Source organism: Neodiprion lecontei, chromosome 5, assembly GCF_021901455.1.
Source record: "Neodiprion lecontei isolate iyNeoLeco1 chromosome 5, iyNeoLeco1.1, whole genome shotgun sequence".
Taxonomy (NCBI): Eukaryota; Metazoa; Arthropoda; class Insecta; order Hymenoptera; family Diprionidae; genus Neodiprion; species Neodiprion lecontei.
In genome coordinates this window covers 22,203,313-22,222,203 of record NC_060264.1, presented here as the reverse complement: position 1 = coordinate 22,222,203, position 18,891 = coordinate 22,203,313, and the positions used below count along the sequence as shown (strand labels likewise).

General features: G+C 40.9%; 1 protein-coding gene across 2 annotated transcripts in view; it reads right to left on the bottom strand.

The window, feature by feature from the left end:
- Positions 1–839: 839 nt before the first annotated feature.
- The window catches only part of LOC107221431 (meiotic recombination protein W68), a 57,951-nt gene continuing 39,899 nt past the window's right edge, over positions 840–18,891 (bottom strand). The window contains exons 2-5 of one of the 2 annotated variants that reach the window (XM_015660422.2): positions 3,298–3,503; positions 2,649–3,199; positions 1,732–2,089; positions 840–1,664 (exon numbers count right to left, since the gene is read on the bottom strand). In XM_015660422.2, coding sequence (XP_015515908.1) covers positions 1,364–1,664; positions 1,732–2,089; positions 2,649–3,199; positions 3,298–3,359 — 1,272 coding nt within the window. In that variant the 5' untranslated portion in view covers positions 3,360–3,503 and the 3' untranslated portion in view covers positions 840–1,363. Of the gene's footprint in view, positions 2,090–2,648; positions 3,200–3,297; positions 3,504–18,891 lie in introns of both variants that reach the window. The other variant, XM_046741770.1, reaches the window with a different exon arrangement.

The window sequence follows — 18,891 nt, the reverse complement described above, 5'->3', positions numbered from 1 at the left end:
AAAATAGAGACGAGGGAAAAAAAAGAGAAATTTCGTGTAATACGCCCAACAGGATAATCAATATAATCGTGTTATTAATCTGCGTTTTTTAATATCAGCGATACTCGCCCAACGTACGTATGCAGCACGAAAGCTGCGTCGACAAAAAATTGTTTTCAATAAACTGTTACATTACCTGAAAAATAACCACGACTCACTTTGATCATCCCTCCCACTCTCATTCGTAGATCGTATGTGACAAAAAGAGGTACACGCCTGGAAAGGCGGATCGAAAAAAATTGCACCCGGTATGTTGCCGACAGTACCGCAAAGTTGATAAAACAGTACGAGGATCTCTAGTTCTTGATTGGTATTTGTTCGAGTAGGTGTCGATCGATTTTTAAAATCGATTCTGCTCTTCAGTATTTTTGTGTTAGAAATTAGTATCATCGGCACGTCAAAATTAACCGACTACAGTTTATTTATTCTCCGCTCATATTGAATATTCTCATTCTCATGGTTGTATTTTACTAATTATCAACGCGTTGATGATATTGTCCCAAACAAAATATATCCCGATATCACAAACGTACCGCAGTGGAAATTACAATTTTTATTCAACATAAATTTTGTTTAGATTTTGTTCCAAAATTTTTCTGTAACAAGGTTAGTCCGTCTAAAGCCCATTATCCACAAGCGAATGAACACGAATAAACAATGCGTTCACCGCGAGATACAAAGGCGAACGGTATATATAGAGAACGGGGTATAAAGAGAAGGAAAATCTTCCGTCGTAAAAAAGAAACAAAGCAGCTCACCTCGAAGATAAACGAGAAACGAGCATTATACCTCACGATGATTTGTAGAGAGAAACGAAACCGTCGGCTACATCGTAGGTGAGGACAAGAATTTTAAATTTTCATACCATCAAGTGGAAATAATCAAATATGTCATAACGTGTATTTTTTTCGTTTTCTTACCTTTAGGAACCAGCTTCGAAACATCGAAAAAATTCTGCCGGCTGAGCGACTACTTCCTCGGCTTCGATCATCAACCTCGGTTCAGAGCCTTTCGAGTGTTACTTACTTGGGTACATTTAGGAAAATACCCCAACTCATTGTTCTGGATGACAATGAAGATACCGAGGGTCCTCGAACTTATCCTCAGAGGCACCAAGTGCTTTAAGGAATTTAACAAACACTTAAAAGCAGAAAATCCTTCTTTAAGTTGTGGCGTTATCACGTGAAAGAACTGTCGTATACTTGATACATCGTTCGACGTCCTTTAAAACGCGCCAACACTGTACATTTTATTTTCTCTTATAGTAATTATGAACGAAAATCCTATGTAACGAAAATTGTTTACAACTGAATACTAGTAGGTGTTACAGATAATTTTCGGCGGTAATTTTACTACTAAGATAGACGGTGGTGAGAAACCGGGATGAGAGACCGGCGACGGCTTCGATGTCGACTTTTCCAGTTCGCAGAAGCTGAAGCTGGTCCAAAATCGTCTCATCAACGTATTCGCGGCTCTTGAGCGCGGCTATTTTGGCCTTATCCGGAGCAGCGAGAGGTTTGGAGGAGAGACCAAGGGCCGAGAACTCGGATGGATGAATGCCGATCCATCGAGCACCGGGGAAAGCCAGTTGCCGATCTTCCCGCGACCGAGTAGCTGATCCGTATCTTCAATGGAGTAAGAAATTCGAGGAGTAATTGAAAGGGGGAAGGGACCAGAGGAGTCTTGACAAACCTGTATATGCACATGATCTCAATCCCGAATGGATCGGCATCGACGAGAATGTAAACCGGAAGCTTGAGCTTGTTGCCAAGAAAGCTGACCAGCATCCTCGTGTTGATGTCCGGGTATCCCTTTCCGGTAACTAGGATGCAATTCAGGTACTGTGTGCATTCTTCGCCGATGAGTCTTTGGAAAACGGCGTCCTTCTCGACTACCAAAACGTATCTTGCCGAGGTTCGAGCCGATGTGACTCGGTTGACGTTCTGCGGTATTAGTACACCACCCGCAACCTCACAACTGACCAAATCTTCTTTTGAGAAAGTCAGACTCAGGTCACCGCATACCAGACCTTTACTTGTCGCGGTGAAACCTGGTCAGGATTTGGAATATGTGATGGGAATTTGAGCCAGAGGTGCGAATAAAGAAAATTTGGAAGGTCGATGATTAATTAATTATGCCCCACGAGGTAGGAAAAAAGGTGGGTCAATTACAAAGGTGATGAACAAGGTGAGAAAAATGATAAAGAACATGCGATAAAGATGAAAAACATTGAAGCGAAAGATAAGGTGACTTACAACGTGAAAATTGTAATGAGACACTTGGATATAAGGGAAGATGATGTAATGACTACGCAGAAGAAGTTCAAGGTAATAATAAGAGTATAGAAAAGATTGAAAATGAGTGGAATATTACGTAATATTCTATGTTTACAATTAAGAAGGAGGCCAATAATGGATAATTTAAAGAGGAACACGAGGATCGTTTTAAAGATAGCAAAAATGTAATCAAAAACGGAAGAAGAAACACATAATAGACCTGTTGAAAGAATATGAAGAGTGAAATAAAAAATATCACCACAGGATGCGAAAAAGATTAACAAGAAGCTGAAGAATACGAAACAAAAATTGAAGAAGATGCATGAATCTCACCCAATTGCCATGGTGGGCATTCCAGAAGGCTGGCAACATGGTTGACGGCGTTATCGAGGATGCGTTGATTCTTAGCGAGTCTAGCCGAGTTGCGTTCGGACTGAAGTTCGTAGTAGAGGGACCGCCGAGTTTTGCTTGTGCGGTTAATCAGCATTTTGTGAACATGGGACATGAGAGTGACGAGAAGAGCGAGGTTCTTCCTGCTCTGCTTTCGCCTGAAATCGACAGTTATCGATCTGCCAGTGTCAGAATCCTTTTCTGATTCCAAATCCTTATTCACAGGATTTTGGGCGTTCTGCGGGGTTTCTTCATCTTCAACGAGCCAACTCAACGATTTTGAGCTGTCAAATGAGGTCAACGGATTCAAAGCACAATCGCTCAAGTTTCGAGTGCTGGTTTGTCTGGTTCGAAATTGTTCAACGCTGTCCTCAAGTTCAGCTACTCTACCACCTTTTCTTGCCTCCTTGTAAATCAACTTGGGAAATGTTCTCGAACTTATTTCCTTGATCAATTGTAAGGTGAGTTCCTCTATTCGACGGATCGTCAAGTTCCTGATGATAATCAAACCGTTCATTCGAAATTCGAACCCAATTTTACAACCTTTCTTCTTTTTTTCGCCCTTGTTTCTCTTTACCCTACAATTTCTTACCTAATTCCGTCGTCGCTGACCTCTGGTATCTCGACAAACTTTTCCTCCGATCGGAAAGTCATATTCCTTGATATGAGCGTCTTTATTGCTTGTATAACAGAATAATATCTATTGTACGATTGATGAAGCTAACTTGGGTTAATGGGCGAGTTTATCACTTTTGTTCTTGTCGTCTTCCCTTCTCTTTATCTCATCGATTACCAAAACTGGAACAAAAAAAACATAAACTGACCATTACTTACTCTGATTAATTAACCAAAAGCATCTTCATATCATGCGTGCACAGATCATTCCCTCGACGATAAATTATCAACTGCTACGGAGTTATGTTTGCATGTTGCATCAACCATCGGTTTCTTACTGAACAGCGACGAACAGCGCGATCGGTCACTAGCTACCATTCGTCGATAAAGTCGGTTTTCACAAATTAGTCTACAACTATCGACAGAACGCGGACGGATTCCGAGAACAGAAATTTATCGTTGTAGTCGCGGAAGCACATTTCTATATGCGTCCTAATATTTATTTATAACATTCGACCAATCTCATGATCACGATTATGGTAAACATTTGTGTTATTTTATACCGATAGAAGTCTGAGCATGCCTTTTTTTAGGTTTTTGGCTTCTTTTTTAATTCACATTTTCACAATTTTCTGAGGCAAAAAATATTTCTCTTTGATGCTATTCCTTTTTCTTCTCTTTTTGTCCCTCGGAATTATTCTTACCTTTATTTTATAATTTTTCAATCTAGACAAAGAAGATGATATAAATAGAAAAACAATATCGCATACGGTCGTAGATGTAATGAAAAAAATCGAAGAGATTGAATAAAGCTCGACTTGTTGCCTTCTGCCTTTCTGTGAATACTCGAGGGTAAAAAAATGTACAAGAAAAACGTTCAGCTTCAAGATTTTATCTTCCTTTTTTCAAGAAAGGCGCGTAGGTGTACCCCAAATTCAGGCAAATTTCGATACAATCGGTTCACTACAATGGTATTTTTTATCTGCTATTGCTGCTTCCGAATATTTTCTTCTATCTCTTACTTTTGGAAGTCGTCTATATAGCACACATGCATATGTGTATACTAGACAGTATAAAAAAAATCGACTATTTTTCAAAATTCAAGTTGGAAATATTGCTTGAAATGACAAAAAAAAAAAAAAAATGCTGTCCAAGTTTGAGCTTTTAATATTATTGTTTAAAGGTGCCTCATCGCGTTTTTCTACTTCCCATGTAAATAACATGGAAAAATTTTATTTTAAACTTTGGATTTTTGTAAAACATGATTTGAATAACATGGGAATTTTTTTTTTTTTAACTATGGAATTTTATAACTCGTCAACGCGTTAGTGTACCGATAGGACCGGAACGTATATTTGTAGGTAATTGAACGCTCTACAAAAAAAGGTTTTTTTCATCATTTTATGATAAATCTACTCATTCAAAAGTTATTTAAGGTCAAAGGTCAACAAAAGACCTTGGAAATATAAAGTCGCGACGAGGCACCACTAAATATTAATATTAAAAGCTGAACCTTGGACGGCATCTTTTTTTCGTCGGTTGGAACAATGTTTTCGACTTGAAATTTGAAAAAAAAAAATAGTCGATTTTTTTGATACAGTCTAGTGTATACCCACACCGGAGGTAACAACAGCAGCAGCGCCGATCGAGAAGGGCCGAGAAATCACAATGGTTGTTGAGTGTCTTTAGTTGAACAGTAGCCCCATTCAATGGTGGATCTAGGTGGCTGTGCAGGCACAGGGCTGCCTCGAAGGCAGGCGTTCTGAGCACACAGCAGCAGCAACACAAATGCACAGCGGGGCGTCTCTCACTCAAGATTCGCTACTCGATATGAATGCTCCACCACTGTGTAACATACGCGTATATAGGTATACATAAATGGTTGGATTTTCGTTCCCGATCAACTATAATATTTTATTTATACAAGTATGTTTCTGGGCTTTTTTCTCCATATTTATCTCCTTCATTACTATGAGAAATATATTTTACATCTATGGCATGTCGTTTTGAGTAATACGAGAATTCTATTCCAGAAAAACAGATGTTTCGAAAGCCCATTTTAAGCAAAAATTGGAATTTCGACTTTACGAATCATGTACGCGGAATATAGGAATGATTTTCATCTCTCTTGATCTGGTGAAAACGGATGAAATGAATAAATTGAATTTCTCTGCTTTTTAGGGGTGTTTTGAGCGCATAACAATGACGATGTGTAACCGGGGTCACCATAGGGAGGTTTCGCAGGGGTTCGGTCCAGTCGCAATTACAGACCATAGAAAAATAGAGAAACACGAGGGATTTTGCGCTTCGAACGGTATATCGTAGTACATAAAGTATGATAAATCATTGTGGACATGTAAGGGAATCGGGAGTTTTTCCTTATATCGAACAGCGTGTCCAGTGTGGTAGTATTTGCATCTGCGACTGGACATATCACGGTGATTTTTACAACCATCACAATGTACTGCCTAATGAACCGAGCATCCAAAAGTGCCAAAATATTTGTTGAATAAGTGTGAATAATTTCCATGGTGGTATAAAATCATGACCAGGATCAATTGTAGGGAAAAAACAAACGACTTGGTCAATAAAATAAGAACTTAAACTATATTTTGTCAGAACTTATGGTTGCTACGAAAAATTGTATTTTGAGAAGCGATGTAAAAGTTTTCAAAAACACGAGGAATTCGATTTTATTCAAATCCGATTTGCCAGGATTTATTGTTCAGAAGATAGTGGGATGATTGTGAGTGAAATTTTCATAGACTGATCTATTCTTGCATTGCGTAAAAGAGAATGAAAGTTTGACCAACTATTCGGTTACACTTACGATACTTTTACTGTGTTTATAATGGACATCGGTATGTGTACCTTCTGCAAGGAGGGTTGAACGAGCTTGTTCTGCCTTACAAAGGGGTAGGTATAGGTAGTTAGGGCACAGATCAGGTTAGGTTCGGCACTGTATTTCATTGTGGAATAAGTGTATTTTAAAAACACCCTTAAGACGACTACTCAAAGCCCTCAAGTGGCCCGTATACCTTCGCTAAAATATATACCACGATGCGATGATGATGATGATGATGCTCTTCTCAAAATATCGGTTGCGGCATTCAGCACATTGAAGAATCTATGAAGTACAACCGTGCCGTTATAATGCCGTTTGTAAGCATTCAAGGTGGCCATAGAAGCTGCAACATTTTGCGATTGTTTTTCCATTCGCTGACTCGATTTTTACAGAATTGAACCAGATTTCCGTTTTCCCTCCAAACTGGAAGTGACGGGATTTTTTTCACATGGTACAGCGATTAGCATAAAACTCTCCGAGAGCTTGTCCTGTTTGAAATTCAATAACCACGGGGTTTTCCACTCCGTTGCTCAATTTCGAATTGTAAACTCGCGAATGATGGAATTAGACTTGTGAGCTGAGAATGGAATGAGGTGACATGAGAATGTCAAAAGCGTCAATCTGGCTATCGAGCGTCCTATTTCCCTGTGCTCACGTGTTGAAAAAGAGAATCACGATTTGTGGCTACGGTAGATGCGCTGGATTTGCCAGCCGAAGAATGTCTAATACCTGTTCAATCTCGTTTCCGGTTGACGAATTTCATGTTTTCACATATTCACTCTCTGCACGTACAATTTTATAACAGTCCATATCCTGGGCCACCTTCTTAGCGTTCTTACGCTTTTCTCCTCATCTCAATCCATCGGGGTCGAAATACGACCCCGATATGTGGGCACCGACGACTGTTACTTAAGGTGCGCTTCTATAGTGTTGAGAAAGCGGCGGTGGTGGAAGGTTACGAGCGTCAATCGAATATCGGCCGAATTACGCGACGGGCAGTCTTCTTTGTGCTTTTGGTTGAGGCTTTTACCCTATGAGGGTATCTCTTGCCTTGACGACGTTTGCATTTGATCATAAAAAATATTCTCAACTATTTTCACGTATAAGATTCACAGAACTACCACTCCCGGAGTTCAGCAAAAGTTAATTCCCTGCAAGAAGCTATAAAACAACCATTGAACGGCTATAGCTAAAGTCAATCAATGTGCATTTAGTTGAGGCGCACAATTTGTACCAAAAGCGTTTGATTATTAATCGATTTACCTTTCTTAATACCAAAATCGTTTACCGTTCATTTAATTTCCATTAATCGCAGCTCGTTGTGTTATCGTGAATAAATTATCTGTCATCGTTATTCTCGATCATGTTATTCAACGATGTCTGGAACGAGAAATCCACCAGCATCGTATCCTATTGAAAATTTCAACAAATCAATATTATACTGCCTAATATCGAACGCGGGATCGATGCGGTATTCTTGATACAGATTTCGGTTCAACCCCTCGAAAATAATGATTTACTTATACGGTAGGTACATGCTTAAACGTTACATACGAAGGTATAGAGGGCAGATCTTATCTGCCGTATACGGTACGATTTCTTCCCTTTTTTTCTTTTTCTCTCTTCACTCTCCACACCGTGACTCAAAAGTCGAGTCCTTACGGTGGAAATGTGTTATACTTGTACAAAAGTGTCGTATGTGGATACCTACATACAGGTATACACACGCGTGTATTGGTGGTTGCAGGGGACCGCGATAAAATCAAATCTGTCCAAACAGTGCGGGGGGTCGTTGCGCGGTTGTATGAGGTAAAAATTTTGCGGAGAGATGTGGGGCTGGGCGCTTTTTCACGCGCGAGTCAACCGCACGCAGGTAGGATTACCCATTGCTGGAGAGAATGAGAGGTGGAAAAAACAACCCGTAGCCATTAAAATTTTTTTCCCATACACGTTGCAAACCGAAAAAAATGAAATTGGAACAGGAATAGGAAAAAACATGCGAGTAAACGATAGTAATCAGAAAACGTAAAGAGAGAAACTAAAGAGACTTGGGTTGTAAAATATTGGTTCGATCTAGATTAGCTGTTAATACGAAATTTGTTAAAAATCCTACCGAGTCTACATTGTCGAAAGAATCTGTCTGAAATTCAATACACATTTGTTGGAAATATTTTCATGCAGATACAGTCTATGAAAATTCAAACACGATATTGACAATTAAAGAAGTGTGCTTTAATAATAAATTCACCGTGTAGTAATATTATTATGCAAGTGTATTTTGTCAATCACGTGTATGTAAAGGAATTTCAAGCTGCAAGTATACGAAAATGTTTTCCTTTATCGTAATATTCCATGTTACATGCGTTGTATTTTTAATTCGACCGCGGTTAATATTCTAAACTATATTGCATTTTCAATGCTCTGTTGGTTACGAATAATTTAATATACAAATTTTGTAATTTTCAGTAAAAAATTTATTATTACAAAACATGATTTTTAAATTTCTCAGCGGGTTTTGATTTTGACTATCGTGTGTATTAAACTTTGCATCGATACATGAAAATTGATGTGCAAACACAAATTTAGTTATGCAAGGGTATGAATGGTCATTTCATATACCTAATTTGTAACCGTCATACGACTTTGTATTATTGGAAATTTAAAATCTCTTTTAATAGTATAGATATGCCACTTTTTCAATTTCCCACGATGAATCACTATTTTATAACGCATCATCTGATTTTGAGTAAAGTATTTATTTCACTTTTTGATTTAAATTTTCGTGAATTGCATAGGAATAATACATTAAACTGTCACATTCAGCGTTCTTACAGCATTTTTATTTACCGTATATTCCAAGAACATGTTAACCCTCTGTGATTGATAAGAAATTAGTAAATAAATTATGCAAAACAGTAGAAATTGGCGAATTATTATTTGACGAAATAGCCGAAAGAGAAGAGCCCTCGATCATCACCACAGTTTTTCGTACACTGAATACATGTAACATAGTATGGTATAGTTATTGTAGCAACCGCGCTGGTTCACACACTCTTGAAGAGCGCTTGACTCTCTAGTGCCTACGTACTTATCGTTTCATTTCGATTTGTTCTGATTTCGTGTCAAGTCAGGGTCGGAGAGCGAAGTACTAGAGTAGGTACTTTTCATACACAGCTTGGGAAATTCCTTGCCCTTCTCTCCCGTTGCCGTACATTTTTTTCTTCCATCTAATTCTTCCGTCTACTCAACATTTTCACACTCTGTCACGTCATTAGTTTCCATCATTGCGTTTTTTATCACCCTAACATCGTCGTTCGTTATTTTCATGGTTTTCTTCGTCGCGTTCACGTTCTGCATCGCCCTCACGAAATCGCGAAAGTTTCTATGTTTTCGGTTTTCAACGTTTACGCAAGATTCGTGAGTATGTGAAAAAAATTAATGCAAAAAAAGGAAATTATCAAGAAAATATAATAATCGAGAAGAGGGGGAACGGAGTGTTCCGTAGGCTTTAAGGGACACGGGCCAGGTGGACGATCTATCACGCCTATCTCCGTCTCCTTCCCCCTCTCCCACGAGTCCTCTTTCTCTTCCTCTGGGGCTTTGCCGCGCTTATAACGTGCGCAAGTATGAATACCGGATTGCCGTATGTGCACGGTGTGAGCATAGGTCAGTAATACCAGCCGGACTGGTTGCGAGGTGATTCGATTTTAACCGACAAACCAGTGGCTTAACCTATCCCAACCGAACGTCTTTCGAGACAATCTGCAATTCATCATCTTCGCAAATGATCGTGATACAGTCTGCAGAGCTGGTCGCGTGATGCGTGATTCCCAGAGCTACGAGTTTAAAAAACTACAGCAATTATGCAGCTACTGCACCTGGTGCTCTGGCTTTCAGCGTATTTATTCAATCACCCGTTCAACAGAAAAGTGAGAAAAGAAAGAAATAGACACTAAATTGCGTACTGCAGACGCAAGTACTTTGCGCATAGGCTGGGTTGAGTTGGGTTAGGTTAGACACGGCATTGCGGTCGCCGGGTAAGCCGCATCTGCCTTTAGAGTACCTTCTGCTTTTTACCACAGTTTTCTACTTCTTATTCTCTTTTTTCAACTTTTACTCCAAGATCACTCAATATATCAACGCGTCTATGCACCGTGCAGATTTTTGCCAGACGGTATAGCAGTATATGTCAGCAGTCTGAGAGACGCACTGAAAACGGCAACCGGTTAAGACGCCTGAGCTCGCGAAGTTTCGCCTCTACGCCGTTCACACTTCCAATAATCGAACAATGCTTGACTAGATTAATTGATTCTTACGCCACTGGTCAGCAACGCAACTTCGAATCCAATAATTATCCAGTATTCTTGGTAGGGTGCAGTGCGTCGTTCGCAAAAAAATACGAAAAATACTGGAAGAACAAGTATGCAGGTCAATTTACGGCTCCCTGAACTTTTTGCGTCAACATTTTCTTTTGTCCGTAGCCCGGTAGGAATTTAGTTCGAGGAGGACCTCAAGTGTTATCGGTAATTATCGCGGTCCATAGCGGACTTAGCTTTTCCCCGGTTGGGATTATCGGTGAGGGATGAACAGCCATCAACTGTAAGCTCGCTCTCTTAGCTCGCGGAGGAACCTAGGATCAATTCTACTCCTCGCACGACGGTATAGATAAGGAAACCGGACTCGCAGGAGTCCGCTTGACTCCGAACCTGAGACACGAAAATCAAGAGGCTGAAGCAGGGTTCCAGTGGTCATGCTGTATATATCTATATGTATACGTCCGTAACCTCTGAAAGCTAGCTATAACGGTGCCACAATAAAACGATTCGCAATTGCCACCACATTAATGGCCTCGATTGGTACATCAAGAAATTCGAAATTTAGGCACAAATGATCTATTCAATATCCATTCAATATACTATTCGAATGAAAATGGATAGAGAAACTGTTCGAAATTCAATTCAACACTCAATAAATAGCTTTGGGTTTCTACGAAATCGCATTAGTAAATTCATAAAATTCGTCTCATTCCTTTATCTCTACACCAAATGAAAATGCATTGTCTGCACAGAGTGTTTTTCTTCAGGGTTGTGTATAAAATCGGGCTGTTGAGCCCTTTTTCGCGATTGCGATACATGGACTTCGATACGACAACGTCGAAATCGACTAGGGCACCCCGTTAAACACTCATTAGAATACGACCGTTTGTTTGAGGTTGAACGTATAAAAGCCTGAACCTATCTTGAATTTCGATTGTACGTACTGGCGCAGTGAATTGATACGAACTATCATAAGTATGAATCAAACAGTGGTGGTACAATAACGGTAAGGATGTGTTTGGTGGTGTTTCAAACGATGCCTACGAACGTAGTTGCGTCTGCCCGTCGGCTCGCGTTGCACCGGCATTGTCCACGATCCAAACATATGTTTTTCATCGAGTGTTAAGCTCTTAACCGACGATTCGACGCATGCCTACAAGAGTCGACTAGCTGATCGAAACGAGAGAGAAAGACGGGTCCCGACTATTCCAGCAACATATTCCTCCTTCACTGCAAGGAAAACGGAACTGCATGTACACGCATACCTGCGGCTGTCCTCCCCATCACCTGGACTATCACTCGACTGTCGTGCCAATGCTGCAGCACGCGCCGTTATACCTTCCCTACAATTCAATACGCATTTTACTCTACACCTTCACACACAACGATCGAGGCTCCACGGTGAAACTGTACACCCACCCCAACCCAGCCAGCCAGTTCCAACTCCTCGATCAGAAAACGAGGAGTGAATACCAATCGTACCAAGTTACGGTTAAGACCGGACAACACAAGTCTGAGTTTAAGGTTCTCCCTGGATTTTACTGATGGTATAGTGGCTTGTACCATCCTGAAATCGATTCGAACCCATGCGTTATTTGAAGTCTACATATCGATTGTATTTCCACGAAAAGTAGAATATTCTAACAGATTTATTGGCTGCTGAAGAAAATGACAAGAGTAATAAAGAGTAACTGTTTCGAAGGGTTTGAAATTTGTTTGTTTGGTCATTGGGATGACGGATACCATTTGGCTAACCAATATAGGATAAAGAAATTCGGCACGAGGGAGTGAAGTGTAACGATATTAGAGCGAACAATGCGGTGGGTACTCGTCAGAAAAATAGGCAAACCCCCTTGAAAATCCTGTTAACTCCCGCCCGCCGGCACATACCTACTGACAATGCGTGTTTTTCACCGACGCACTCAACGGGCCTGTTGCGGCTTCGCTCGAGTGCAGGGATGGCTAAAAGTTGTTGCGCGCTTGGACTAGCCCATTGTCATTCTGATTTCGGGACTTCGGTCACTCCTCATATACAAATAACAATAACACATTATATCGGGTATAGAACGTTAATACGTCACGGGAGTGTGTCGCAACTTTCGAAAGTGATGATGACAATATTTGCAACGCAGCAGACGGATGTCGTAACCCTTTGAAGCATTTTGTACGTTGCACCTTTTAATTGTTTAATGGAAAGTAAATTCTTTTTACAGGTAATTTTTAGGATCACCGGTTAACTGATTCCGAATTCGTACAGTGACAAGCATCGAGCAGCTGGAATTCACCTTTGTTAATGATGTCGCGTTATTCGCTGCAGTGAAGTTTAACATAGTCGGTTACTATGTCTAAATCCAGTGAACAAATTAGAGGATCATAAGATGAAGAGAATAAGGAAAAAAAAAACTCTTGGAAAGTCAGGGAAATACTTGGGGTGATTTGGTGAAGTGATGAACGCGGGGTTGGCACCTGGATGCGAAGCCAGCTCTCCCCTTCCCTGAATCAGTGAATTTAGATAGAGAGGATAATTCTTTAGTTGTCGTTTGGTTTGACGCGCGTTGCATGAGGGTTGGCTGTGAGTTGACTTCCTCGTTTTGAACACGGTGAAAGACGTCTGGTATTTTTTCGTGTGAATAACAAAAAGAAAAAAGGATGAAAACCCTCCACGAAGAACTTCGCTCCGCGTTCCATTACAATCGTCTATATAATGTAATATTTTCGTCTAATATAATATCGCGGAGGAATGATGCGTGCGGGCGTTTCGTTGGGGATATCCAGCTCTTCCTCACTTGTCTTATCTGATCGCCGCATAATAGGGTATATATAAAAAACGTTCTCATAACTAAACTTACCTACATTAAATGTGGGATCACTGTGCGGCCTCGGCTGTGTACGACATAACCTAACCAGCCAAATTTTTGAAAAGATTCCTATAAGGCCCTTTTATAGGCCCCGTGATGGATCACTAATATGGGCGGGTTCTAGCTGCGGTCGTGGGGGTGGTGCACGTGTGTCGCACGATGCGAAGTAGCGCGAGGATCTCTTCATCGAGTAGTTTTTTAGCCATGACCACGTTTCACTCCTTCCACATCATTTCTATTACACACCGTGACACATTAGCGTCTCACTACTGGATCAACTATACATAATAATATTGTATCAGTGTGTCCCAACGGCCAACAATGGGAACCGTGGAGGAGGGGGGAGAGGAAGAAGCGGAAAGAAAGGAATAAAACGCGGAATCTTGCCATTCCCAGGCGATTACATCGCTCCTTCGGTTATTCCGAGGGCCAGTCATTGACGGGACGCTTTGTGCCAGAGTCGCTCTTTCTCTCTCCTTCACGGTACCCTCAGGAGTCAATGGGCGACACCCCAAACAGCGCCTCGAACACCGGTAAGTCGTCGGTCTCCTGGGCGACCCCGTCGTAGGTATCGTCTCCTTTGCTGAATGAGAAAAACTCGATTTTCTCTCTCTCTCTCTCTCTCCCTCTCTCTTTTGGCGCTCTGAGTATGCGTGATCTCTGTTATACTTGGTCCCCGTAGAGCATCGGGACTCACTAGTAACGTGGAAACACCTCAGACGAATGATGGTTTTATTTACAATACATACCAAAGCGATGCACAGGTCCGCGTCAGGTCCTTTTGTCAAAGCTTATAGTTCAGCTAGCGTCTTCTCTCAAGATGTCGGTTACAGGTATGTGCCGTTTTATTTACCCCTGACAAGTGCCACTGTATACTGCACCAGCTTCTTAGGTTATATACCTGCTAGTGGTTACGCACTCACAGCCTTGAATGTTCATTCATTTTTCAGAGTTTTCGAACGTTTTCAATCTTTCCTTATCCTTTCCCTTAACCTTATTTTTATCTCCATGTCCCCTGATAAAATTTAGCTAACTATGGAGCAGCTGATTGTAAAAGACCCAACTCTGGCGTCACGATTATAATTCAAGTAACTCTGCGAACCCTGATGATAAAACAGTTAACTCCTGTGTATAAGCATAGAAGATAATTGTTTTATCATCGGGGACCGTATAATAGGGTTATTTGGATTGTAATTGTCACGTGAAAGTTGTGTCTTTGATAATCAACCTCGCTAAAGTGGAGTGGATTTTGTTAAGGGTCATCGATCTGTACGCTGCCAGATTTTTATACTTCACGAAGCTTCCTATACACCTTTGCAAGATGTGACGACAACTTTTTTAATTACGTCACATGTATTACACCTAGGTGTGTATAAATTGTAACGTGATAGTATGCGTGTAAACCGAAGAAACGGCTGCAGCTTTGCGTTATAGCGTTGTGCGCGAAGATCGTAATCTTGTAAAGGATAGATCCACGATCGTTTTGTAGCAGCTGCGATATTTTTCCTAGTTGTTAATGGTCCCGCGTCTCGGTGCGCCGTTGCTGCGGTTACCTTGCTCCTGTTGCTCCTGCTTCTGCACTGGCTTGCACTTTTAACATGCGTTATACGTCGCCAGCACGTTATGTACAACATATAAATATATTGCTAGGTCACGGTGATGATAAATGTACACCGCAAGCTGCGAGCCAAGTACGGCGAGTGGAAGGACATTTCGTTTGAAACCAATATCGATTTTTAAAAAATTAGAGAAACCAAGGTAAAAAAAGCGCCGACGATACGCGAGTTTGAATACCGATCTCGGCTACCGGTTTCTCTGAGAAAGATGAAAAGAATGGCAAAAGTGGGCGGACAAATTATCGGCCTCACGGGGTAGCAACGGAATTCTCTACTGATTTATTGAAATATCAACGCCACCCCGACGGTCGGGGGTTCGGACCCCCTGGGTTGTCGCCGAGATCCTGCCCTGGGGAATTCCTCGGCGGTGGTCCGATCTTTGCGACAAGGTGGACATCGGGGAATTGAATATCAATGTAGAACGTGGCATATAATGCGAAGACATCAAAATGTATACAAGATCACTCAAAAATAACAGACATGCATAGAATTATAGTAAGTAATAATCACAGACTGATGCCACATGTATATCCTATAACCGATTTCATCGACAATTATTTTAATCTCATTATAGTCGCAGCTTATCTTAGAAAATGCACGCAATCAATAATCGGAGACTTGCTTTGAGAATGGTGAGGCTTGAAATTGGCAGCTGCCGATTCAAAACCAATATATTATATTATGGTAATTGGAGTGCGTTGAAAACAAAATTTTAATCCGTGACGCAATTCGATTTAAAAAAAAAAAACTGAGAACGATTAATGGCGCGAGTCTTCAGAACCGACATCTCGTGATTTTCAATACGAAAACATTGTTAGAGCAGAAATCGAACTCTTTTACTGCACTGAGAGAAATTTTTAGTTTTGTTTACCGCTCGGTACTTAACTATTTTCATTTTTTACCACAATCGAAAAATATAGCTCTAGGTACAAAATGAAAATTAGTTTTCTAGCTTTTACCAGAAAGTCTAGTATCGGTTACTATTCTTTCTCATTACAGTCACTGTTACTGTATTTTCTTGTAACTGTTGCGAAAATTGAATGCTTGTGCAATAACAAATTGATGTTAAAGCCTTGTTTAACTAAAAAAGTAGAGTAAACCTCACAAACTGATTTTTCGTTGCAATTACCAAAAAAGGATCGACAATAGCGCAAAATGGTTACGTGTGCCTCATTTTTCGTAATACCAACAATATTCAAACAGTTTTTTTTATCGATACCTGTTTTACTGAATTTTTCTCAGGGTGTATAACTAGACCAGTGTTTAATCGATTTAACATATGAAAATCGACCATTTTCAGACAGATTTTCATTCGTTTTGGGAAATCGGTTTAACATTTTTATTTCATTTTCCCTACCCCGTCAAATACAGGATAGTATTCGAGGTTTGGATCACTCGTGGAGGTTGAAGGCACGCTTCTGTTGGGTCGTTATTATTGAGATGTCAAAGAGGAAAAAAAAAAACTGCCTTGGCAGATGTGTGCTAGACGATAGACTCAGCTCTCCACCAAGCCGAGTCTTCTTCTTCGGAGACTCCGTGCATTTATATTATACACACCATACTCTTCTTCGACTGTATCTCAAAGTAGATGACACGGACGATATATGTTATTTATTTTCTAAGGGGTTGCGATTTGACCCTGGCACCGAACCCCTCGAAGACGAGGCCGCGAACCCCCTGGGGTACACGGAGTTACCGATCAGATAGCGCAGCAGGCTTCATTTTTTTTCCCCTTTCTCATGTGTTTTTTTCTCTCCTCTCTTTATCCCGATTTCCCTTTCCATCATTTCTCTCTTCCTCGTTGTATTTCGCCAAAAATAATGCTAGGTAAATAAACAAATGCATGAAAGTGTTCAAGCTGAAGACAGTTAAATTAATAATCGTACGCTGCATTCGTCCTCTACGAATACCGGAATATCTGGACAAGGTCTTCAACACGCGGCACGCGACCAACTCGCTGTCGGCTCGGCAACCACGACTGGTCGAGAAATCTTCGCTGCATCAGAGATGCAAAACGACCGAGATGAGCCTGGAGGGATCAACAAGTCGGCCTTGGAATTACTAACCCACTTCTAATCCTGAATAACACGTTATTCCACCCACTGACACAGATTTTTCTTCATTCAACTTTTCAACTCTCAGTTTATTATTCCCGTCTCTGTTCATCGAAACTTATGTACATCCATTTCCAGTATTTTCGAATATCTTCAAAACTTGTTTTTGCACTTTGATATACAGGCTTTATCGCACGTTAAGCGTTTTGCTCAATTTGAAAAATATCACGCTCGAAGACTTTTATATGAATAAATACCTACGTCACGTGATGTCTGTGATTATGTAATTCTCACGATACGTCTATCTTCGAATTTGAAATTCCTGTGATGTCAGATTGAAAATATTCTTCTACGAAATTTCGAATTGGTGTTTTAAAATGTATTTGGTTTCACTAATACTGTCCACGCACGGGAAAATCTTACAGCCCAGACGATGGGATGCATCTTGAATATATGAAATTTCTTCATAAATCAATTCCCTGCCGAATACCTACAATATTTCATGCGATATAACAAGAACGGAATATCAATATAACCACTCACAAGTAGGTAACAAATTGAATATAAGCTGTGCTTACCTTGTGAGACATGCAGTAATGCAACAAAAAATGAGGAAAAAAAAACTAAAAAAGATACAAATATTTTTACCCCGATTTAATCTCTGAACAACGAATGTATAATTAGGCACACAAGGCGTACGTGTCAGGAATTCTTCTTTTCTAACTGCGCATACTGTTCAGCCATCGCCGCACTTGTAGATTTTCTCATCCTAGAGCTTTTTTCTCATCAGTACGCGCGGACTCAACTCGCTCGGTAATAAAATGAAAATTATCGTCTGAGCACAAGTTAACGTGCAATGTTCCAGACAAGTAACATACAGAAGAAACGATTCAACCCATCTTTCTATTGGAAAGAAACGAAAATAAATGAACAATGAATTGAGAGAAGAACCGAATCCCAGTGTAACTATTGTCAGTTGAATTCGTATTCTCTTAGAGTAACCATATTGTGGCTATTAGTTTTGTTTTCGTTTCCATATTCGCAAGGGAAATTCGTAGGTGCTGGAAGGAGTTGGAAAGCAGGTCTCGAATCGGTACCGCGGTCGTTGTGGGGTTATCCTATCGGTATTATACGGTCGTGCGCACGGCTCGTGCCCCGTAATGAGCCCGCATGGGATGCGGCGAGGCGACACGACGTTGGACGCGCGCCTCCTGGACGGACAGACAGAGGGTTACGCACGGTGTTTAAAACGCGTCACGAAACTGTAGAGGGTCAGGGGAAGAAGAGAGATACGGATAGAGAAAGTGAGAGAGAGGTGAACGCGACGCACAGCGAAAAGGAGAGCATGAGACGCGTTGTGTTGTGTAACGTGCTGCGAGGTTGGGTTAGGGTTGAGTCGAGCTGGCTTCGGGAAAAATAGACCAAGGCGAACCGAACTGAACAGGGTTTCGCTAGTTCCCGCCCATCGCGCATGCGTGAACATGTTCAGGCTTTGCGCACCTGCCGAGCCTACTTATAGGTTATATGGATGCCTACGTGCTGCGCCATCTAGACACTGCAGCTTGTTTAACACCGACGAAAAAGTTGTCACTAAGAGAAATGTGACGCGCGATGAAACGAAAGCCAGGCTTCACCTCCAGTCTTCAATTTTCGTCGACGATTCGTACTATTCGTCATCTTTCTTACCGTTTACCCCATGCCGGGTGTACAAGAGAAACTTTTGCATAGGTGCAGAAGATAAATGTAAACATAAGTCACATAAATTTCTTGCGGTCTCGGTTTTTCTATACAAATAACAACAAGCTAAACAAAATAGAACGGAGGAACACCGCTGCCTGCATTCTAAGGAAGGGTTTTGCGGTCATTTTATACGAGCTTGCTG